The sequence below is a fragment of the Pristiophorus japonicus genome, chromosome 26 (genome assembly GCF_044704955.1).
Source record: "Pristiophorus japonicus isolate sPriJap1 chromosome 26, sPriJap1.hap1, whole genome shotgun sequence".
Lineage (NCBI taxonomy): Eukaryota > Metazoa > Chordata > Chondrichthyes > Pristiophoridae > Pristiophorus > Pristiophorus japonicus.
The window spans coordinates 6,375,004-6,400,036 of record NC_092002.1 but is presented as its reverse complement, the minus strand read 5'-3'; the positions used below and the strand labels follow the sequence as shown (position 1 = coordinate 6,400,036).

Here is a 25,033-nt window from a genome sequence, read left to right as displayed (position 1 = left end):
AGTGAACCAAACAGTCCTTAAGTTTTAAGAGAAGCAGTTTTTTGTTTGGGAAGGACTGAAGAAAAGTGAATTTATTTTGTGACTGTGCTGTTAGGATCTGGATTCACATCAGTAACAATGTTTGTAAAGCTCATTCTGAGGCCCTCGCTAGGGTAAATCAATGTGCTTCACGATTTGCCACTGAACTGCACAGGATCAGGACGTTCCCAGGTCCCGGCCCTGGTCCACATTGAGCTGCCTGATCCCAGCAGATGGTGTCACAGTCGGTTTCAGCGAGCAGAAAAAGCCAGCCAGGGTTCCCCCCCCCCCCACCTTCTCCGATCGCCACCCAGTGTGTGCGCTGGGTGAGGACTTTGGGAGGGGGGGGGGTGCTGGGCTGCCCTCCCCCTGCACACAGGCATGACCCGAGAGGTGGCACCGCCCAGTCAGTCAGCACCTTGTGGGGGCAGTGGAAGGAATAAACTAGGGGCACAGACAGATTGTAACGCTGTTGAACATGATTCTTTCTTAAAATGTCCAATGGTTGGGACGGAGTGACACCAGTTGCTTGTTCCTGTAGAGGAGAGAGAGAGAGGGAGACACACACAAAGCTGTTAGCACAGTGCATATAGCTCTTCTCGATTGACACCACTGAAATGAATAGGATGGGGAATGTGATGGTGACATGGGACACTAATATATCGATTTATAAATCGCACAGTGGTGGTATGATCAAAAATCGCGGTGATTGTGAACGAATGAAAGTAACACAGGATTTTCCACTGACACAGTGGTGACTTTTGGCGAGGTGAGAAGATGGTGTAAGGGAGCGATTGTTCCTCCGCCTGGCACTGGGTGATTTCTGATACTGCTGTTCAATGACTGTTATACCATGTAAGAATTACTGCTGGCCCTCCCAGAACGGGGAGTGCTTCAGATGTGATGCTGCTGCCAGCAAGATCGCTTCCCCCGATCTACCTGACAGCCCAGTATCCTGCACAAAAGCCAACACCGACTGCGTCCTTGTGTCCCTGACCCCACAGCGGCTTGTGTCTTGGGTTTTTTGTTTTGTCTTGTACCCACCCCAGTGGGAGATTAATGGTAATCCACTCGCGTTATCAATTTAAATGGCCCCTTGCTCTGTCAGTGATTCCCTTGCGGGACCTACTTCCGGCACTACTCATTGAAAAAAGACGGAGGTCTCTCGAAATGTTGTAAAAAGATGTATTGGTGATCTATAAACAGGATTCTGTCTATAGATGGGTACAAGTGTAATTCAGGGTGCATTGGTTCCACAGTTTTAAAATCATTTTCCCAAAGCAACGGGGACTGGAAACTACTTAGAATTCCTACAGATCCTGGACCAATAGTTCCCCCAGAGATTCTCCCAGCTTCGGACTCGGAGACGAAGGAGACAGGATTGACCAACTCTGGGGCTAAAACTGCTGAGGAGACCAGGCAAGAATGCTTTCCCTACCAGGCTGCTGTCTGTTGCTTGAATTATTCTCTCTCCCTCTCCGAATCTCTCTCTCTCTCTCCCCCCCGCCCCCCCCATCCCCCGCCTCCCCATCCCTCTCTCTCTCCCCCTCTCTCTCTCTCTCTCTCTCCTCCCTCCCTCTCTCTCTCTCTCCCCCCTCCCTCTCTCTCTCTCCCCCCTCCCTCCCTCTCTCTCTCTCCCCCCCTCTCTCTCTCTCTCTCCCACCGCACCCCCATTCCTCCTATAGTGCTGACACTGATCCAGTTCTGGGTCTTTTCGATGTGCGAAAGCAGACCAACACATATTCCGTCGTTTGCAATACATTTTCTTGGTGATCGGCAAATGGTTTTATTACAGCCACGGGCCCGCCGAATTATCATCCGTTTATTTTTTTTGAAGTTCTCTGTCCAAGATTGCCTTGGTTCAGTTGTACACGGTTACAGAGTAAAAGGACGCATGGTCGAAACAAGTCGGTGGAGGGAGGCAAAATGGCAGGGAGAATGTTTCCACTACACTGTCAGGTTTAAACACTAGAGGTCACAAAGCACTTTTTTGGGGGGGGGGGTTGTGGGAGCTCAGTGAGGTGCGAAAATAGTTCTAAGATAATGTTCAGCCTTTTTACAAAACAATATAGTCACATGCGTTCATGTTTCTAGCTTATCTGTTGCACACTGTGCATCGATTTGTATGTGTGTCTCTTACCTTCTGCATATACATCCCTCTCCTTGTATGTGTGTCTCTTCCCCTGTGCATGTACATCTCTCTCCTTGTATGTGTGTGTCTCTCTCTTCCCCTGTGCATATACACCTCTCTCCTTGTATATGTGTGTGTGTCTCTCTCTTTCCCTGTGCATGTACACCTCTCTCCTTGTGTGTGAGTGTGTGTTTCTCTAACTCCTGTCTAACTTTCGTTTACATCGCCTCTCTGCTGCCTCCTCCAGTTTATGCTGGAACTTGCCCCTTCCGATTTAGCATAAATTTCCCGAACCATTTTACTGGGCCATAGGACCAACGCAGCAGGCAGCTTGCTTGATTATTGTCACCCTGACTGACCATAAAGACTGACAGCGGTTCAAACCGGCCATTCCCATGTTGTCTCCGTTGACTATGTGACTGACTGATTCCGAGAAGCGAATGTGGGGTGGGGTTATTTTTAACTCCCTAGAATCTGTCATTCTGTGTGGGTTTTTTTTGTCTCCCTTTCTTCCTGGCGTTCTTTACAAGAGGCGTCCAGTCCCTTTTATCTGCAATAGTGGGGAGCTTTTTAAAAAGTTCGCTTTCTGCCCAAGAGTCGGTGTCGCCTTTTGTCATTGTACCTGCGGGAGATGGACATTGCGCCTCTGCCCGCGATCCAACCAGTGGAGGCGCCTCCCCCCTCAAGTACCTGCACTTGTACAAACTATTTGATTAATCTATTGATTCTGTTGAAGTGGACACGCCTCCAGCGAGCCGCTCCCGGCTTCAAGATGAACCTAATGCAATTATGTGAGTTTTACAGCGTCTGGGTTTATTCAGAATCTTGGTTAATAATTAAAAAAAAAGATTTCTTAAATTATACTGAGTCTTTTTGTCGTTTGCTCTTTCGTCCCCAACCCCAACACTCATTGCCAACTAGGAACATAGAAAATAGGTGCAAGAGTAGGCCATTCGGCCCTTCGAGCCCGCACCCACCATTCAATAAGATCATGGCTGATCATGCAACTTCAGTACCCCATTCCTGCTTTCTCTCCATACCCCTTGCCGTAAGGGCCACATCTAACTCACTTTTGAATATATCCAACGAACTGGACTCAACAACTTTCTGTGGCAGAGAATTCCACAGGTTAACAATTCTCTGAGTGAAGAAGTTTCTCCTCATCTCGGTCCTAAATGGCTTATCCTTAGACTGTGACCCCTGGTTCTGGACTTCCCCAACATTGGGAACATTCTACCTGCATCTAACCTGTCCAATCCCATCAGAATTTTATAAGTTTCTATGAGATCCCCTCTCATCCTTCTAAATTCCAGTGAATATAAGCCTAGTCGATCCAGACTTTCCTCATATGTCAGTCCTGCCATTCCGGGAATCAGTATGCAAACCTTCGCTGCACTCCCTCAATAGCAAGAATGTCCTTACTCAGATTAAGAGACCAAAACTGCACACAATGTGGTCTCACTAAGGCCCTGTACAACTGCAGTAAGACCTCCTTGCTCCTATACTAATATCCCCTCGCTATGAAGGCCAACATGCCATTTGCTTGCTTTTACTGCCTGCTGTACCTGCATGCCTACCTTCAAAGACTGATGTACAATGACACCCAGTTCTCTTTGCACCTCTCCTTTTACTAATCTGTCACCATTCAGATAATAATCTGCCTTCGTGTTTTTGCCACCAAAGTGGATAACCTCACATTTATCCACATTATACTGATTCTGCCATGCATTTGCCCACTCATCTAACCTGTTCAAGTCCCCCTGCAGCCTCTTAACATCCTCCTCACAGCTCACACCGCCACCCAGCTTAGTGTTATCTACAAACTTGGAGATATTGCACTCAATTCCTTTGTCTAAATCATTAATGTATATTGTAAATAGCTGGGGTCCCAGCACTGAGCCCTGCAGCACCCCACTAGTCACTGCCTGCCATTCTGAAAAGGACCCGTTTATTCCTACTCTCTGCTTCCTGTCTGCCAACCAGTTCCCTATCCACGTCAATACATTACCCCCAATACCATGTGCCTTAATTTTGCACACCAATCTCATGTGTGGGACCTTGTAAACTGACCTGACATCTGTACAAGAGGAGGATGTTCAGATTGTCCCATTGTAATTCTCGACCTCTATTTGTTTTTTTAAAATTTCCCCCCACAATCAATTTATCTTTCCTCTTGCTGCCAATTTTGTCCCCTGCTGAAGGCGTTGTCTCATTTCTGGGGTAAACATAGAAAATAGGTGCAGGAGCAGGCCATTCAGCCCTTCGAGCCTGCACCACCATTCAATATGATCAAGGCTGATCATGTAACTTCAGTACCCCATTCCTGCTTTCTCTCCATACCCCTTGATCCCTTTAGCCGTAAGGGCCACATCTAACTCCCTTTTGAATATATCTAACGAACTGGCCTCAACAGCTTTCTGTGGTAGAAAATTCCACAGCTTCACAATTCTCTGAGTGAAGAAGTTTCTCCTCATCTCGGTCATAAATGACTTACCCCTTATCCTTAGACTGTGACCCCTGGTTCTGGACGACTTCAACATCGGGAACATTCTTCCTGCATCTAACCTGTCCAATCCCGTCAGAATTTTATATGTTTCTATGAGACCCCCTCTCATTCCTCTTCTACATTCCAGTGAATATAAACCTAGTCGATCCAGTCTTTCTTCATATGTCAGTCCTGCCATCCCGGGAATCAGTCTGGTGAACCTTCGCTGCACTCCCTCAATAGCAAGAATGTCCTTCCTCAGATTATACACAAAACTATACATAATATGTGGCCTCAGCAAGGCCATGTCCAACTGCAGTAAGACCTCCCTGCTCCTATACTCAAATCCTCTCGCTTTGAAGGCCAACATGCCATTTGCCGCCTTCACCACCTGCATACCAACTTTCAATGACTGATGTACCATGACACCCAGGTCTCGTTGCACTTCCCCTTTTCCGAATCTATGTAAAGAGAAAAAGGTTAGTAAAGACAAACGTAAGTCCTCTGCAGTCAGAATCAGGGGAAGTCATAACAGGGAACAAAGAAATGGCAGACCAATTGAACAAGTACTTTGGTTCAGTATTCACTAAGGAGGACACAAACAGCCTTCCGGATATAAAAGGGGTTAGAGGGTCTAGTAAGAAGGAGGAACTGAGGGAAATCCTTATTAGTCGGGAAGTTGTGTTGGGGAAATTGATGGGATTGAAGGCCGATAAATCCCCAGGGCCTGATGGACTGCATCCCAGAGTACTTAAGGAGGTGGCCTTGGAAATAGCGGATGCATTGACAGTCATTTTCCAACATTCCATAGACTCTGGATCAGTTTCTATGGAGTGGAGGGTAGCCAATGTAACCCCACTTTTTAAAAAAAGGAGGGAGAGAGAAAACAGGGAATTATAGACCGGTCAGCCTGACATCGGTAGTGGGTAAGATGATGGAATCAATTATTAAGGATGTCATAGCAGCGCATTTGGAAAGAGGTGACATGATAGGTCCAAGTCAGCATGGATATGTGAAAGGGAAATCATGCTTGACAAATCTTCTGGAATTTTTTGAGGATGTTTCCAGTAGAGTGGACAAGGGAGAACCAGTTGATGTGGTGTATTTGGACAAGGTCCCACACAAGAGATTAATGTGCAAATTTAAAGCACATGGGATTGGGAGTAGTGTGCTGACGTGGATTGAGAACTGGTTGTCAGACAGGAAGCAAAGAGTAGGAGTATATGGGGACTTTTCAGAATGGCAGGCAGTGATTACTGGGGTACCGCAAGGTTCTGTGCTGGGGCCCCAGCTGTTTACACTGTACATTAATGATTTAGACGAGGGGATTAAATGTAGTATCTCCAAATTTGCTGATGACACTAAGTTGGGTGGCAGTGTGAGCTGCGAGGAGGATGCTATGAGGCTGCAGAGTGACTTGGATAGGTTAGGTGAGTGGGCAAATGCATGGCAGTTGAAGTATAATGTGGATAAATGTGAGGTTATCCACTTTGGTGGTAAAAACAGAGAGACAGACTATTATCTGAATGGTGACAGATTAGGAAAACGGGAGGTGCAACGAGACCTGGGTTTCATGGTACATCAGTCATTGAAGGTTGGCATGCAGGTACAGCAGGCGGTTAAGAAAGCAAATGGCATGTTGGCCTTCATAGCGAGGGGATTTGAGTACAGGGGCAGGGAGGTGTTACTATAGTTGTACAGGGTCTTGGTGAGGCCACACCTGGAGTATTGTGTACAGTTTTGGTCTCCTAACTTGAGGAAGAACATTCTTGCTATTGAGGGAGTGCAGCAAAGGTTCACCAGACTGATTCCTGGGATGGCGGGACTGACATATCAAGAAAGACTGGATCAACTGGGCTTGTATTCACTGGAGTTCAGAAGAATGAGTGGGGATCTCATAGACACGTTTAAAATTCTGATGGGTTTAGACAGGTTAGATGCAGGAAGAATGTTCCCGATGTTGGGGAAGTCCAGAACCAGGGGTCACAGTCTAAGGATAAGGGGTAAGCCATTTAGGACCGAGATGAGGAGAAACGTCTTCACCCAGAGAGTGGTGAACCTGTGGAATTCTCTACCACGGAAAGTTGTTGAGGCCAATTCACTAAATATATTCAAAAAGGAGTTAGATGAAGTCCTTACTACTCGGAGGATCAAGGGGTATGGCGAGAAAGCAGGAATGGGGTACTGAAGTTGCATGTTCAGCCATGAACTCATTGAATGGCGGTGCAGGCTGGAAGGGCCGAATGGCCTACTCCTGCACCTAGTTTCTATGTTTCTAAAGTTCCACGCGGTGCCGCTCATGCGACTTTCCATTCCTGTGAGAGCCCCGACGCGACGGTAAGTGTCAGTTGTCCCACCGTGTAACTCATCGGCTGTGAAGTGATTTGGAACGTCTCACGGTCACGAGAGATGCCAAATCGGTGCACGTTCTTATGGAGGACGTTGGAGATGAAGCCAATTGTTTCCTTGCCCAGCAGCATATCCACACACAACCACTTTCAGTATGCAGTGTTGGCCAGGGCTCAGTGGGCAGCACTCTCTCCTCCGAGTCAGAAGGTTGTGGGTTCAAGTCCCACTCCAGAGTCTGGAGCACAAAGGCCACGCTGATGCTCCCAGTGCAGTGCTGAGGGAGTGCCGCAATGTCGGAGGTGCCGTCTTTCGGATGAGAAGTTAAACCAAGGTCTGCTCGGGTGGAAGTAAAATATTCCACGTATACTATTTTGAAGAAGAGCAGGGGAGTTATCCCCGGTGTCCTTCGGCCAATGTTTCTCCCCAATCAGCATCACTACATCTTATTATCTGATCATTATCACATTTGTTTGTGGGAGCTTGCTGTGTGTAAATTGGCTGCTGTGTTTCCCACATTACAACAGTGACGACACTTCAAAAAATTACTTCATTGGCTGCAAAGCGTTTTGGGACACCTAGTGGTCGTGAAAGGCGCAAAAGGGATTGATGGATTAACAATCTGATAATTGGCTGAGATTTAAAAGAAAGAAAGACTTGGATTTATATAGCGCCTTTCACTGCTCTCAGTTGGATGTAAAAGATTCCACGGCACTATTCGAAGAAGAGCAGGGGAATTTTACTGACCAATATTTATCCCTCTATCAACATCACTAAAAAACAGATTATCTGGTCATTATCACACTGCTGTTTGTGGGAGCTTGCTGTGTGCATTACCAACATGCACTTCAAAAAAGAGTACTTAATTGGCTGTGAAGTGCTTTGGGACCTCCTGTGGCCGTGAAAGGCGCTATATAAATGCAAATCTCTTTGAATTTGGGTGGTTTCTTTGTTTAAAAGGCGGCTAGGAAGTTGTGGGAGTGAAACAGCTATGTGATGTCTGTTATTAATCCCATAGTTTATCCTGAGGTCCCTAATATGGCTGCTAATTGACACCTGAGTGGTGTACTCTTGTAATATGAGTACCAGTCACATTGGTTGAAGATAACAATGAGTTTTATTTGAGCATCGAGGATTTATAAACTAATTAATAATTAAAATCAATTAGATTCGAAATCAAATCTTTACGATTAAGTGTTAGTGTAGGAGTTCTCATAGAAACATAGAAAATAGGTGCAGGAGTAGGCCATTCGGCCCTTTGAGCCTGCACCACCATTTAATAAGATCATGGCTGATCATTCACCTCAGTACCCCTTTCCTGCTTTCTCTTCATACCCCTTGATCCCTTTAGCCATAAGGGCCATATCTAACTCCCTCTTGAATATATCCAATGAACTGGCATCAACAACTCTCTGCGGTAGAGAATTCCACAGGTTAACAACTCTCTGAGTGAAGAAGTTTCTCCTCATCTCAGTCCTAAATGGCTTATCCCTTATCCTTAGACTGTGACCCCGGTTCTGGACTTCCCCAACATCGGGAACACTCTCCCTGCATCTAACCTGTCCAATCCCGTCAGAATTTTATATGTTTCTATGAGGTCCCCTCTCATCCATCTAAACTCCAGTGACTACAGGCCCAGTCGATCCAGTCTCTCCTCATATGTCAATCCTGCCATCCCGGGAATCAGTCTGGTGAACCTTCGCTGCACTCCCTCAATAGCAAGAACATCCTTCTTCAGATAAGGAGACCAAAACTGAACACAATATTCCAGGTGAGGCCTCACCAAGGCCCTGTACAACTGCAGTAAGACCTCCCTGCTCCTTTACTCAAATCCCCTAGCTATGAAGGCCAACATACCATTTGCCTTCTTCACCGCCTGCTGTAGCTGCATGCCAACTTTTACTGACTGATGTAACATGACAACCAGGTCTCGTTGCACCTCCCCTTTTCTGAGTCTGCCGCCATTCAGATAATATTCTGCCTTCGTGTTTTTGCCACCAAAGTGGATAACCTCACATTTATCCACATTATATTGCATCTGCCATGCATTTGCCCACTCGCCTAACCTGTCCAAGTCACCCTGCAGCCTCTTAGCATCCTCTTCACAGCTCACACCGCCACCCAGCTTAGTGTCATCTGCAAACTTGGAGATATTACATTCAATTCCTTCATCTAAACATTGATGTATATTGTAAATAGCTGGGGTCCAGCACTGAGCCCTGCGGCACCCCACTAGTCACTGCCTGTCATTCTGAAAAGGACCCGTTTATCCCGACTCTCTGCTTCCTGTCTGCCAACCAGTTCTCTATCCACGTCAGTACATTACCCCTGAATAAGAACATAAGAAATAGGAGCAGGAATCGGCCATTCGGCCCCTCGAGCCTGCTATGCCATTCAATAAGATCGTGGCTGATCTGATCCTGGCCTCAACTCCACTTCCCCGCCCGCTCCCCATAACCCTTGACTCCCTTAACGTTCAAAAATCTGTCGATCTGCATTTTAAATATAATCCAATGACCCAGCCTCCTCAGCTCTCTCGGGTGGAGAATTCCAAAGATTCACGACCCTCTGAGAGAAGAAATTACTCCTCATTTCCGTTTTCAATGGGCGACCCCTTATTCTGAAGTAAGTGTGTGTGTATGTGTCATCATAATCATAGGCAGTCCCTTGGATTCGAGGAAGACTCTTAGCATAACTTCTTAGGTGGCTGTACAGTCCAATAGGAGAACCACAGTCTCTGTCACAGGTGGGACAGACAGTGGTTGAGGGTAAGGGTGGGTGGGACAGGTTTGCCGCACGCTCCTTCCGCTGCCTGCGCTTGATTTCTGCACGCTCTCGGCGTGTGTGTATGAACAGGTAAAAGTGCATCTCCAGGAAAAGTTATCATGCTTAAAAGAGCAGGGGGGTACCGATATTAGAGAAGACTTGCCAAACACAGGCAGACATTAAGCATTATCATATTGAGGTATGAAACGTTTCATTGAGGCCAGGAGAAGTAAGATTGGAGCCAGCTGGTCCGAACACAGTGACAAGCGCATAAGGTAGGTCTGCCCAGGGGCAGAGGTTCCATCACGTCACTCTTGACGACTTGGGAGGTTGACACCATCATCCCAGAGGAAGGCAATGAATCCTGATCCACTCTCGTCAACATAGAAGGACGAGATCTTGAGTTTTTTGAACTATTGCAAAAGCTACATGCTTAAATTGAACTAAATAGACATTTAATGTATCCAATAGATTTTCTATCTAATGCTGCTAACTGGTCAGCGATACAAGGCATCTAATCCTAAATCAACTGCACCAATTTATAATCAATCTTAATATTCCGGTGGTTCATGCTGAATTACTATGACATGGATGAACAAACTTTAATTCCATTTTGGAACCATATCTACTAAATAATTAGCAGATTCAATATTCTTCTTTCGTATGGTAGTACAGTGTCAGCTGTGGCTCAGTGGGTAGCACCCTCGCCTCTCAGTCAGAAGGGTTGTGGGTTCAAGTCCCACTCCAGGGACTTGAGCACAACAATCCAGGCTGACACTCCCAGTGCAGTGCTGAGGGAGCGCCGCACTGTCGGAGGGGCAGTGCTGAGGGAGCGCCGCACTGTCGGAGGGGCAGTGCTGAGGGAGCGCCGCACTGTCGGAGGGGCAGTGCTGAGGGAGCGCCGCACTGTCGGAGGGGCAGTGCTGAGGGAGCGCCGCACTGTCGGAGGGGCAGTGCTGAGGGAGCGCCGCACTGTCGGAGGGGCAGTGCTGAGGGAGTGCCGCACTGTCGGAGGTGCCGGCTTTTGGAGGAGTCGTTAAACCGAGGTCCCATTTGCACTCTCAAGTGGACGTAAAAGATCCCGTGGCACTATTTCGAAAAAAGAGCAGGGGAGTTTTCCCCGCTGTTCTGGCCAATACTTATCCCTCAATCAACATAACAAAAAAAAACATTATATGGTCATTATCACATTGCTTGTTTGAGCTTGTGCACAATTTGGCTGCTGCGTTTCCTACATTACAACAGTGACTACACCCCAAAAATACTTAATTGGCTGTAAAGCGCTTTGAGACATCCGGTGGTGGTGAAAGGCGCTATATAAATCCAAGTCTTTTGATAGCAAATCAAATGCCAATAGCTAAGTCAGATATCAAGGCCAAAGCTTCCGGTGCAACAGCACAGATATCTTGCAACCTTCCTGCAAATTTCCTCTGAAGTCAATACTCGATGATGCGCTCCGGGGTCTGATTAGGAGCTCCGCAGTCGCATGATGGGGAGGCTTTAATCTTCCACCTATGGAGAAGGCGGCAGCATCGACCGTGACCGGTTCTGAGGCAGTTGATGGTTGTCCACTGTTTGTGAGGAAGCTTGCACTGTGGGCTCCTCTCTATTCCGTGTGTCGCAGTTCTTCCAACATTTAAATGCTAATTGTGCAATCAAAACAAAACCCAGTTCCTGAGCGATGTCTTAGAAAATAAAAATCCGATTTTAAAAAAAACATTTTGTAATTAGTTCTCAACTTGATGGTGTGGCTTCCTTGATTTGGCAAGAAGGGGTTAGTTCATTCACTCAGTAGCTGACGCATTTCCTAATTTGCGGATGGTGTAAATGTTATAATGTGAACTGGTTGATGTCAGGCGGTTCGGCGTGCTAAATGAAGGTATCGAACACTTTCGCTAGATGGGGATATTAATTTGCAGATGCTTCTCTGATGAGGAGTTAACGTGAAGGAGTTAACAATTCATCTCCCTCCTCATTCCCCTCGACCTATCGGTAGCCTTTGACATGGTCGAACACACCATCTTCCTCCGCCTCTCCATCCCATCCACTTGGCTGGCTACATCATGAAACCTATGCCTTTGCTTGACAGATCCAACGGATCCCTATATCCAGGACATTCGCAAGGGCAAGATTGCGGTATTTATCCATCTCTTGCCTATCAAATGTCCTGAAAACTCTTGCGCCTGATAAAAGCAGGAGCATAGCCAATTTTTACCAGTGTAAGAGTTTTAAAACATAAAAAATAATGATGATGATGAAGAGTTCTAAAACATTTAAAATTAAAATTTATAGAAACATAGAAAATAGGTGCAGGAGTAGGCCATTCGGCCCTTCGAGCCTGCACCGCCATTCAATGAGTTCATGGCTGAACATGCAACCTCAGTACCCCATTCCTGCTTTCTCGCCATACCCCTTGATCCCCCTAGTAGTAAGGACTTCATCTAACTCCTTTTTGAGTATATTTAATGAATTGGCCTCAACAACTTTCTGTGGTAGAGAATTCCACAGGTTCACCACTCTCAGGGTGAAGAAGTTTCTCCTCATCTCGGTCCTAAATGGCTTACCCCTTATCCTTAGACTGTGACCCCTGGTTCTGGACTTCCCCAACATCGGGAACATTCTAACCTGTCTAAACCTGTCAGAATTTTAAACGTTTCTATGAGGTCCCCTCTCATTCTTCTGAACTCCAGTGAATACAAGCCCAGTTGATCCAGTCTTTCTTGATAGGTCAGTCCCGCCATCCCAGGAATCAGTCTGGTGAACCTTCGCTGCACTCCCTCAATAGCAAGAATGTCCTTCCTCAAGTTAGGAGACCAAAAGCACATTTTAATGCTAAAAACCCTACCCACTAAGAAAAGTTTATTTTTAACCCAAATTAGAAACCTTTTTAAAAATCGGATATATATATTTTCTAAGACATCTCTCAAGAGCTGGATTTTGTTTTGATTGCACCAGCGGAACTAACGTGTGGGCGGAATTCCTGCGGTTCCGGGAGGGAGGGCTTTGCCGGCGTTCCTATAGCGGGGCGGAAGTAGTGGGGAGCAGGCGGGTTGAGCGGGGCGGAAGTGGCCGGGGGAGGGTGTTGGCGGGCGGACAGCTTTGGCCTGGGCAAAGGAGAAGAGACAGAGAACAAGATGGCGGAGTGAAGAGCGGGATTTGGCGCTTCAGGTAAACGGTGCGCAGGGGGCGGGCGCACACACTCTGCTGGAAACAATGGCAGCGTTTGTGGATTATAAACCCGAGGCCGCGGGGCTGGGGGCACAGGGGCTGGGGGGAATGCCAATGTGGCCCCTAGGAGAGAGGGGGAGGGGAAGGGCCCATGTCTGACCCCTAGGGTAGGGGGAGGGCCCATGTCTGACCCCTAGGGTAGGGGGAGGGCCCATGTCTGACCCCTAGGGTAGGGGGGAGCCACTGTCTGGCCCCTTGGGGAGGGGGAGGGCCACTATCTGGCCCCTAGGGGAGGGGGAGGGCCACTATCTGGCCCCTAGGGGAGGGGGAGGGCCACTATCTGACCCCTAGGGGAGGGGGGAGCCACTGTCTGACCCCTAGGGGAGGGGGAGGGCCACTGTCTGGCCCCTAGGGGAGGGGAGGGCCACTGTCTGGCCCCTAGGGGAGGGGGGAGCACTGTCTGGCCCCTAGGGGAGGGGGAGGGCCATTCTCTGGCCCCTAGGGGAGGGGGGAGCAATGTCTGACCCCTAGGGGAGGGGGGAGCCACTGTCTGGCCCCTAGGGGAGGGGGAGGGCCACTGTCTGGCCCCTAGGGGAGGGGGAGCAATGTCTGGCCCCTAGGGGAGGGGAGGGCCACTGTCTGGCCCCTAGGCGAGGGGGGAGCAATGTCTGACCCCTAGGGGAGGGGGAGGGCCACTGTCTGGCCCCTAGGGGAGGGGGGAGCAATGTCTGACTCCTAGGGGAGGGGGAAGGCCACTGTCTGGCCCCTAGGGGAGGGGGAGGGCCACTGTCTGGCCCCTAGGGGAGGGGGAGGGCCACTGTCTGGCCCCTAGGGGAGGAGGAGGGCCACTGTCTGGCCCCTAGGGGAGGGGGGGAGGGCCAATGTCTGGCCCCTAGAGGAGGGGGGAGGGCCAATATCTGGCCCCTCTGAGAGGGGAGGGAGGCAATGTCTGGCCCCTAGGGGAGGGGGGAAGCCTCTGTCGGCCCCTAGGAGAGAGGGGAGCCACTGTCTGGCCCCTAGGAGAGAGGGGAACCACTCTCTGGCCCCTAGGGGAGGGGAGGGCCACTATCTGGCCCCTAGGAGAGAGGGGAGCCACTGTCTGGCTCCCTAAGGCGGAGGAGACACTGGGCCAGGGCACCATTTTAAAACCCATTCCCCTTTAAAATGATTTTGGAGCGAGATTACAAAATGCTACAGTACAGAGGGACCTGGGGCTCCTCGTACACGAAACAACAAAAAGTTAACGTGCAGGTACAGCAAGTCATTTGGAAGGCAAATGGAATTTATTGCAAGGCAGATGGTGTATAAAAGTTGGGAAGTCCAAACAGATTATCTGGTCGTTATCACATTGCTGTGTGTGGGAGCTTGCTGTGCGCAAATTGACTGCTGCGTTTCCCACATTACAACAGTGACTACACTCCAAAAGTACTTCATTGGCTGCAAAACGCTTTGAGACGTCTGGTGGTTGTGAAAGGTGTACATTCTATGATAAGCATATAAAGAAATACTTGCCTTTTATTGCGCCTTTCACGACCACCGGATATCTCAAAGTGCTTTACAACCAATGAAGTACTTTTGAAGTGTAGTCACTGTTGTACTGTAGGAAACATGGCAGTCAATTTGCACATCAACAAGCTCCCTCTATTTCCTCCTTTAAGACTCTCATTAAAACTTGCCATTTTGACCAAGCCTTTGGGGTCGTTTTGTGGCGCAGTGTCAATTTTTTTGCCTTGTAATACTCCTGTTAAGCACCTCGGGATGTTTCAACTATGTTAAAGGCGCTATATAAATGCAAGTTGTTAGCATTTCATGTCGATGATCTTTCATGCATTTCTATAGTGCCTTTCACGGCCTCTCGGTGTCCCAATTTTTGAAGTGTTATGTAGGAAACGCGGCAGCACTGTGATAATGACCAGATAATCTCTGGGTTGAAAGATAAATGGTGGCCATGACATCGGGGATAACTCCATTAGTGCCGTGGGATCTTTTACGTCCACCTGAGAGGGCAGACGGTGCCTCGGTTTAATGGCTCATCAGAAAAACGGCACCTCCGACAGTGCAGCTCTCCCTCGGTGCTGCACTGGGAGTGTCAGCCTAGATTCATGTGCTCAAGTCCCTGGAGTGGGACTTGAACCCACGACCTTCTGACTCAGAGGCGAGGGTGCTGCCCACTGAGCCACGGCGAGCACTGAAACAGAGATCTGGCAAAATCACGCAAGTTACATTTTAATGATTTACTTCTGTAAAATGCTGTTAAAGTATAACTAACTGAAAGTACTTATGAAATAAAACAAAAGAAGAAAATGCTGGAAAACGCTCACCATCTGTGGAGGGAGACAAACAGAGTTAATGTTTTAGGTCGATGAAAGTGTTTCATTGATTCTGGAATGCGTTGAAAATTCCTGAGAATGCAAGTTTGTGCCTCGCTAACACCTGCTACCTTGTGCTGTCTGTCTCCACATTGAATGCCACCGTCCACTATCTGTCCTTTCATCTCCTTTGCAGAGCTGCTCTGTGCCCTGGGCACGGGAGAAGTGAGTAAATAATGTTTTTAATCATGATTAAACCTCCCCCATCCCCTCTCTAGCTGTAATGTATTTGCGTCATGAGTGCTTTGCGTAAGAATTCATAGCAACGCATTACTATTAAGAACTAGTTGGTTTAGTAACAAAGGTTTAACAATCACATGACACGTTACCAGTTCATCCACCAGGCTCACAACCTCATAACTCATCGTGGATCCCCCAAACCCAACTGGCTGGGGTTTTATTGAGTCTTGTGAACATCACAACTCAACAGCTCTACAACTATTTTGTTTTAACATTAAATCAAGTGCCCCCTTTTGTAAGTGGACCAAAACCGTGTCAAATTAAATTAAAATTTGGTTGCCGGGGGGATGATGATGCACTCCAGTCCCTCCGATCCCCACCTCATGCGAAAGGCTGCTGGACACGGCGTGCTCCATCTCCAGGGATACCCTGGCTCAAATATAACCGTGGAAGAGAGGCATGCAGTCAGGCTGAACGACACCCTCGACCGTCCACTGCCTCGACCGGTCGAGAGCATTGCAGAAATCAAACGCAGACAGTGGAAGGAGCGTGCGGCAAACCATATACAGCACCCACCCTTTCCTTCAACCACTGTCTGCTCCACCTGCGACAGAGACTGTAATTCCCGCATTGGACTGTACAGTCACTTGAGAACTCACTTTTTTTTTTAGAGTGGCAGCGAGTCTTCCTCGATTTCGAGGGACTGCCTATGATGATGATGAATCCCCTCCAGCCCTACAATCCTCTGACATTTTTGCGCTCCTCCAATTCTGCCCTCTTGAGCATCCCTGATTTCCATCGCTCCATCATTGGTGGCCTCGCCTTCAGTTGCCTGGGCTAAAGCTCTGGAACTCCCTCGCTAAAGCTCTCCGCCTTTCTCTCCTCCTTTAAGACGCCCATTTAAACCGACCTCTTTGACCCAGCTTTTTGGTCACCTGTCCTAATACCCCTTATGTGGCCCGGTGTCAAATCTTGTTCGATAACGCTCCTGTGAAGCGCCTGGGGATGTTTTTAAACGACGTTAAAGGCGCTATATAAATGCAAGTTGTTGAAAGCTGATATATTCTACATTACAACAGCGACTGCACTCCAAAGGTACGTCATTGGCTGTAAAGAGCTAAGGGACGTCCGGTGTTTGTGAAAGGCGCTATATAAATGGAAGCCTTGCTTTTTAATCGCGCTATAATCGCTTCCTTTCTTTGCAGACTTGCGGTTTTGTGTAACGTGCGTCTCAATCGGACTCCAGGATGTGGCACGAAGCGCGCAAGCACGAGCGCAAGCTGCGCGGGATGATGGTGGATTATAAGAAGCGGGCGGAACGGCGCAGGGAATACTACGAGAAGATTGTGAGTTTCTCGCCCCAACGTAACGTTCACGGTTGCAATTTCGGCTTTGTACCGTTCGGATCAGCTGATGTAAAAAAAAAAAAAAAAAAATTTTTTTTTTTGACTATTTCAGAGTTTTTCTTCTCTAAACTGTGTTCTGCAATCTTTACAGAAAAAAGACCCAGCGCAGTTCCTGCAGGTTCACGGAAGGGCGTGTAAAATCCACCTGGATTCTGCTGTGGCACTTGCAGCAGAGAGTCCCCTCAACATGTGAGTGAGAATGTGTCTGACTAGGGCACGTTTGCGATAATCTGACCAGCTTGTTCGTCTGTACAAATTGCAAAAATACTGCAGAATTCGCTGCCTCAGAGAGCTGTGGAAGCTGGGACATGGAATAAATTTAAGACAGAGATCGACAGTTTCTTAACCAACAAGAGAATAAGGGGTAGCGGGCGGGGAAGTGGACCTGAGTCCATGATCGGATCAGCCACGATCTTATTGAGCGGCGGAGCAGGCTCGAGGGGCCGTATGGCCGACTCCTGCTCCTATTTCTTATGTTCTTATGCTGGAATCTGAAATAAATGCTGGAAGTACTCAGCGGGTCAGGCGGTATCTGTGGAGAGAGAAACACAGAGTTAACGTTTCAGGTCACCGACCCTTCATCGGAACTTGAAAAGTGCGAGATGTAACGATTCTTAAGGAAGTGCAGGGGGAGAGAAGAGAGGAAAGGTCTGTGATACGGTGGAAGGCGAGAGTGATTTAAGAGACCTGTCAGTCTATTCTCATTCCCTTTCCCAGCCTTCTGTCTGGTGGGGGACTGATTTGAAAGAAAAGAAAGACTTGCATTTATATAGCACCTTTCACGACCAACGGACGTCTCAAAAGCGCTTTACAGAGAATGAAGTACTTTTGGCGTGTAGTCGCTGTTGTAATGCGGGAAACGCGGCAGCCAGCTTGCGCACAGCAAGCTCCCACACACAGCAATGTGATAATGACTGGATCATTTTTAGTAATGTTGATTGAGGAATAAATATTGGCCAAAGCAATTTGAGCAAAGGTGTCTCCATGTCTTGTGTTTTGGTGCTGCTGTCTGCTCCGTGATCAGCAAGCCTTCTGAGAGAAGCACACTATCTTCTGTATGTGGCGACGGGAAGGAAGATAGGAACAGGAGCAGACAGACAAATTGCACAGTGCCAGCTGTTCTGGCTTGGGGATTTGGCTGGCTTGGGGATTTGGGTAAGGTTATCGCACATTGTGCGGCTCCTAGACTGGCTATGCAAGGAAGGGTGTGTGCTGCTGGGTCGGGTTAGGATCTGGTCACACACCATCTCCAGCAGGAGAAAGTCGAAGCACCTCCCCATGACTTTCATTGGCATTACCATCGTCGAATCCCCTTACCATCAACATCCTGGGGCTCACCATTGACCAGAAACTTAACTGGACCAGCCGCATAAATACTGTGGCAACAAGAGCAGGGTAAGCTTCAGCGAGTGACTCACCCCTGACTCCCCAAAGCCATTTCACCATCTACAAGGTGTAAGGGAGTCCAGGGTTATGGGGAGCGGGCGAGGAAGTGGAGTTGAGGCCAAGATCAGATCACCCATGATCTTATTGAATGGCGGAGCATGCTCGAAGGGCCAGATGGCTGACTCCTGCTCCTATTTCTTATGTTCTTATGCAAGTCAGAAATCTCTCCACTTGCCTGGACGAGTGCGACTCCAACAACACTCAAGAAGCTCGACACCATCCAGGACAAAGCAGTCCGCTTTGATCAGCACGCTACCCACCACCTTCAACACTCACTCCCTCCACCACCGGCGCACCGTGGCTGCAGTGAGCACCGTCTGCGAGATGCACTGCGGCAACTCGCCAAGGCTTCTTCGACAGCTCCTCCCAAACCCGCGACCTCTACCGCCTGGAAGGACAAGGGCAGCAGGCGCATGGGAACACCACCACCTCCACGTTCCCCTCCGAGTCACACACCATCCCGACTTGGAAATATATCGGCCGTTCCTTCATTGTCGCTGGGTCAAGGTTCTGGAACTGCCTCCCTAACCAGTCCCAGGTTCGATCGCTGGTCCGTGCTGACCTTAGTCGCGGCAGTAGCTGGAGGGGATAGTCCACCTCGGGAGCCCTGGATCAGAGGTGAAAATTAGCCAGGATTCCCACTCTGAGCACTAGTGTCTCCTGTTGCAAAGCACACGGGAGGGTGACGGATGAAGATGGGACGTGTTTTGCCCCCTCCCAACTTCCACTGTGACACCCCTGATTTTTGTAGACTTGTGTGTGAAAAATGGCCACTTGGACAAGACATGGAGGGTGTCCAGTTTCCACTAAGTGTTAGCACCTTTAAGAGGAGAGAGGTTTGGGTTGGAGAGCGGCAGTGCTGTACAACACTTGGATAGTTCTGAAGCGGAAAAGGGAAGAAGCTTTTCTGTTTTGCTGAAGAGGTCGATGAAGGCCTCGAATCACAGAAATTTACAGCATGGAAGGAGGCCATTTGGCCCATCGTGTCTGCGCCGGCCGACCAAGAGCTACCCAGCCTAATTCCACTTTCCAGCTCTTGGTCCGTAGCCCTGTAGGTTACAGCACTTCAAGTGCACATCCAAGTACTTGTTAAATGTGGTGAGGGTTTCTGCCTCTACCACCCTTTCAGGCAGAGTTCCAGACCCCCACCACCCTCTGGGTGAAGAAATGTCTCCTCAAATCCCCACTAAACCTCCCCCCAATTACTTTAAATCTATGCCCCCCTGGTTGTTAACCCCTCTGCTAAGGGAAACAGGTCCTTCCTATCCACTCTATCTCGGCCCCTCATAATTTTATACACCTCAATAAGGTCTCCCCTCAGCCTCCTCTGTTCCAAAGAAAACAACCCCAGCCTATCCAATCTTTCCTCATAGCTAAAATTCTCCAGTCCAGGCAACATCCTCGTAAATCTCCTCTGTGCCCTCTCCAGTGCAATCACATCCTTCCTGTAATGTGGTTCCTGCTAATCAGGCTCCGAGTACTGAATAGAATGCAGAACTGCGAGGGTTATACCCATCAGGAAAGGATGAACAGGCTGGGGTCTCTTTTCTCGGGAAAAGAGAAGGCTGAGGGATGACCTAATTAGAGGTCTTTAAAATTATGAAAGGTGTTGATAGCGTGGATACAGAGAGAGTGTTTCCACTTGTGGGGAAGAGCAAAACTAGAGGCTATCAATATAAGATCGTCACCAATACATCCAATAGGGGATTCAGGAGAAACCTCTTTACCCAGAGAGCGGTGAGAATGTGGAACTCGCTGCCACAGGGAGGGGTTGAGGCGAATAGTATCGATGTATTTAAGGGGAGGCTGGGCAAACATATGAGGGAGAAGGGAATAGAGGGTTACGCTGATAGATTTAGATGAGGAAAGACGGGAGGAGGCTCAAGGGGGGGGCGGTGTTACAGCTGACTTGGACTGGTTGGGCCGAATGTTTCTGTGCCGTATATCCGATGTAATGTTGCTTCGCCAGGAGATTTATTCCTGTTCGTATTATGTGTACGCGATGTGTGCATCCCATTCGGTCGCCCAGTCTTGCTGAATGTTTCCATTGTCAACATTGTTTCCGTAGGATGCCCTGGCAGGGTGACACGAACAACATGATTGATCGATTCGATGTTCGGGCACACCTGGATTACATTCCGGAGTACATGGCGCCCTTCCTGAGCGCTCTGTGAGTATCAACGTGTATAATCCTGACGGATGGGGGAGTGGGAGCACCTTCACCACACGGGACTGCAGCGGTCCAAGAAGGCGGCTCACCGCCACCTTCTCAAGGGGGCAATTAGGGGATGGGCAATAAATGCCGGTTTTCGCAGCGCGCCCAAATTACACGAACGAATAAAAAAATGTATATATGCAGGTAGAGCGTTCGAAATCCGGAAACCTCGGGACCAAGGTCTTTTTGACATCCCGAATCCGGAAACGCCTGGGCCGAGGTAAGGAGGTGTCGGCGCCGGAACTGGGGAGGGTTCGGTAGCGTCGGCTGTGGGTCAGGGGTCAGGGGTCGGCGGCCGGGAGAAATTGCGTTGAAGACCTGCAAAAAAAGGTAAGTTAAAGTTTCTATTTTAAAATTTATTTTTCACCGATTTAGTAGGTAAGGGTTTTGCGAATTTTTCTTCTTTGTTTTTTGGAATTTTGGGGGGTATTTTTTCTCCCTCTCAACTCACAGTGGCAATCGGTTGTAAAAATTGTCCGGATTTTGGAATACTTTCTGGATTCCAGATGACCCTGCCACAGTTCGGCTCCGGATTCCGGAACATTCCTGATTTCGGAACCCCAGATTTCGGGACGCTCAACCTGGACTGCAAGTGTGAAAGTGAGGCAGTCCTTCACACAAACTTGTTTGGGGAGTTACAAATGCAAAGAAAGACCGGGTGGATTGCATCCTCGGGTCTTAAGCGAAGGAGCGGCAGGGATAGTGGCTGCACTGGTTGTAATTTATCAACATTTCCTGGATTCTGGGGAGGTCCCAGCAGATTACGTAGAAACATAGAAAATAGGTTTTTCGGCCCTTCGAGCCTGCACCGCCATTCAATGAGTTCATGGCTGAACATGCAACTTCAGTACCCCATTCCTGCTTTCTCGCCATACCCCTTGATTCCCCTAGTAATAAGGACTTCATCTAACTCCTTTTTGAATAGATTTAGTGAATTGGCCTCAACAACTTTCTGTGGTAGAGAATTCCACAGGTTCACCACTCTCTGGGTGAAGAAATTCCTCCTCATCTCGGTCCTAAATGGCTTACCCCTTATCCTTAGACTGTGTCCCCTGGTTCTGGACTTCCCCAACATTGGGAACATTCTTCCTGCATCTAACCTGTCTAACCCCGTCAGAATTTTAAACGTTTCTATGAGGTCCCCTCTCATTCTTCTGAACTCCAGTGAATACAAGCCCAGTTAATCCAGTCTTTCTTGATAGGTCAGTCCCGCCATCCCAGGAATCAGTCTGGTGAACCTTCGCTGCACTCCCTCAATAGCAAGAATGTTCTTCCTCAGGTTAGGAGACCAAAACTGTACACAATACTCCAGGTGTGGCCTCACCAAGGCCCTGTACAACTGTAGCAACACCTCCCTGCCCCTGTACTCAAATCCCCTCGCTATGAAGGCCAACATGCCATTAGCTTTCTTAACCGCCTGCTGTACCTGCATGCCAACCTTCAATGACTGATGTACCATGACACCCAGGTCTCTTTGCACCTCTCCTTTTCCTAATCTGTCACCATTCAGATAATAGTCTGTCTCTCTGTTTTTACCACCAAAGTGGATAACCTCACATTTATCCACATTATACTTCATCTGCCATGCATTTGCCCACTCACCTAACCTATCCAAGTCACTCTGCAGCCTCATAGCATCCTCCTCGCAGCTCACACTGCCACCCAACTTAGTGTCATCCGCAAATTTGGAGATACTACATTTAATCCCCTCGTCTAAATCATTAATGTACAGTGTAAACAGCTGGGGCCCCAGCACAGAACCTTGCGGTACCACACTAGTCACTGCCTGCCATTCTGAAAAGTCCCCATTTACTCCTACTCTTTGCTTCCTGTCTGACAACCAGTTCTCAATCCACGTCAGCACACTACCCCCAATCCCATGTGCTTTAAATTTGCACATTAATCTCTTGTGTGGGACCTTGTCGAAAGCCTTCTGAAAGTCCAAATATACCACATCAACTGGTTCTCCCTTGTCCACTCTACTGGAAACATCCTCAAAAAATTCCAGAAGATTTGTCAAGCATGATTTCCCTTTCACAAATCCATGCTGACTTGGACCTATCATGTCACCTCTTTCCAAATGCACTGTATTGACATCCTTAATAATTGATTCCCACTACCGATGTCAAGCTGACCGGTCTATAATTCTCTGTTATCTCTCCATCCTTTTTTAAAAAGTGGGGTTACATTGGCAACCTCCACTCCATAGGAACTGATCCAGAGTCAATGGAATGTTGGAAAATGACTGTCAATGCATCCACTATTTCCAAGGCCACCTCCTTAAGTACTCTGGGATGCAGTCCATCAAGCCCTGGGGATTTATCGGCCTTCAATCCCATCAATTTCCCCAACACAATTTCCCGATTAATAAGGATTTCCCTCAGTTCCTCCTCCTTACTAGACCCTCCGACCCCTTTTATATCCGGAAGGTTGTTTGTGTCCTCCTTAGTGAATACCGAACCAAAGTACTTGTTCAATTGGTCCGCCATTTCTTTGTTCCCCGTTATGACTTCCCCTGATTCTGACTGCAGGGGACCTATGTTTGTCTTTACTAACCTTTTTCTCTTTACATATCTATAGAAACATTTGCAATCCGTCTTAATGTTCCCTGCAAGCTTCTTCTCGTACTCCATTTTCCCTGTCCTAATCAAACCCTTTGTCCTCCTCTGCTGAGTTCTAAATTTCTCCCAGTCCCCAGGTTCGCTGCTATTTCTGGCCAATTTGTATGCCACTTCCTTGGCTTTAATACTATCCCTGATTTCCCTTGATAGCCACGGTTGAGTCACCATCCCTTTTTTATTTTTTCGCCAGACAGGAATGTACAATTGTTGTAGTTCATCCATGCGGTCTCTGAATGTCTGCCATTGCCCATCCACAGTCAACCCCTTCAGTATCATTTGCCAATCTATCCTAGCCAATTCACGCCTCATACCTTCAATGTTAGCCGCCTTTAAGTTCTGGACCATGGTCTCTGAGTTAACTGTTTCATTCTCCATCCTAATGCAGAATTCCACCATATATGGTCACTCTTCCCCAAGGGGCCTCGCACAACGAGATTGCTAATTAATCCTCTCTCATTACACAACACCCAGTCTAAGATGGCCTCCCCCCCTAGTTGGTTCCTCGACATATTGGTCTAAAAAACCATCCCTTATGCACTCCAGGAAATCCTCCTCCACCGTATTGCTTCCAGTTTGGTTAACCCAATCTATGTGCATGTTAAAGTCACCCATTATAACTGCTGCACCTTTATTGCATGCACTCCTAATTTCATGTTTGATGCCCTCCCGAACATCACTACTACTGTTTAGAGGTCTGTACACAACTCCCACTAAGGTTTTTTGCCCTTTGGTGTTCTGCAGCTCTACCCATATAGATTCCACATCATCCAAGCTAATGTCCTTCCGAACTATTGCCTTAACTTCCTCCTTAACCAGCAATGCTACCCCACCTCCTTTTCCTTTTATTCTATCTTTCCTGAATGTTGAATACCCCTGGATGTTGAGTTCCTAGCCCTAATCATCCTGGAGCCACGTCTCCGTAATCCCAATCACATCATATTTGTTAACATCTATTTGCACAGTTAATTCATCCACCCCTTGCATTAAGACACACAGCCTTCAGGCTTGTTTTTTTAACACCCTTAGTCCTTTTAGAACTTTGCTGTACAATGGCCCTTTTTGTTCTTTGCCTTGGGTTTCTCTGCCCTCCACTTTTCCTCATCTCCTTTCTGTCTTTTGCTTTTGCCTCCTTTTTGTTTCCCTCTGTCTCCCTGCATTGGTTCCCATCCCCCTGCCATATTAGTTTAACTCCTCCCCAAAAGCACTAGCAAACACTCCCCCTAGGACATTGGTTCCGGTCCTGCCCAGGTACAGACCGTCCGGTTTGTACTGGTCCCACCTCCCCCAGAACCGGTTCCAATGCCCCAGGAATTTGAATCCCTCCCTGGAAATATAACGCCCCTATTTAAAAAAAAAAAGGAGGCAGACAAAAAGCAGGAAACTATAGACCAGTTAGCCAACAACTGTGGTTAGGAAAATGTTGGAGGCCATTATTAAAGAAGCAGTAGCAGAACATTTGGAAAAGCAAAATTCGGTCAGTCAGAGTCAGCATGGATTTATGAAGGGGAAGTCATGTTTGACAAATTTGCTGGAGTTCTTTGAGGATGTAACAAACAGGGTGGATAAAGGGGAACCAGTGGATGTGGTGTATTTGGACTTCCAGAAGGCATTTGACAAGGTGTCACATAAAAGGTTACTGCACAAGATAAAAGTTCATGGGGTTGGGGATAAGATATTAGCATGGATAGAGGATTGGCTAACTAACAGAGAACAGAGAGTCGGGATAAATGGTTCATTCTCGGGTTGACAACCAGTAACTAGTGGGGTGCCGCAGGGATCAGTTCTGGGACCCCAACTATTTACAATCTCTATTAACAACTTGGACGAAGGGACTGAGTGTAACGTAGCCAAGTTTGCTGACGATACAAAGATGGGAGGAAAA

The 25,033-nt window shown here is 48.0% G+C and overlaps 1 protein-coding gene across 3 annotated transcripts in view; it reads left to right on the top strand.

The window, feature by feature from the left end:
* Positions 1-12,832: 12,832 nt before the first annotated feature.
* The window catches only part of clasrp (CLK4-associating serine/arginine rich protein), a 72,813-nt gene continuing 60,612 nt past the window's right edge, over positions 12,833-25,033 (top strand). For all 3 annotated transcript variants that reach the window (XR_011588607.1, XM_070867717.1, XM_070867716.1), the window contains exons 1-4: positions 12,833-12,914; positions 16,669-16,809; positions 16,961-17,058; positions 20,384-20,485. Coding sequence is in view for 2 of the 3 variants with exons in the window: in XM_070867717.1 (XP_070723818.1) it covers positions 16,711-16,809; positions 16,961-17,058; positions 20,384-20,485 (299 nt within the window). In the remaining variant the exon portion in view is untranslated. The remainder of the gene's footprint in view (positions 12,915-16,668; positions 16,810-16,960; positions 17,059-20,383; positions 20,486-25,033) is intronic.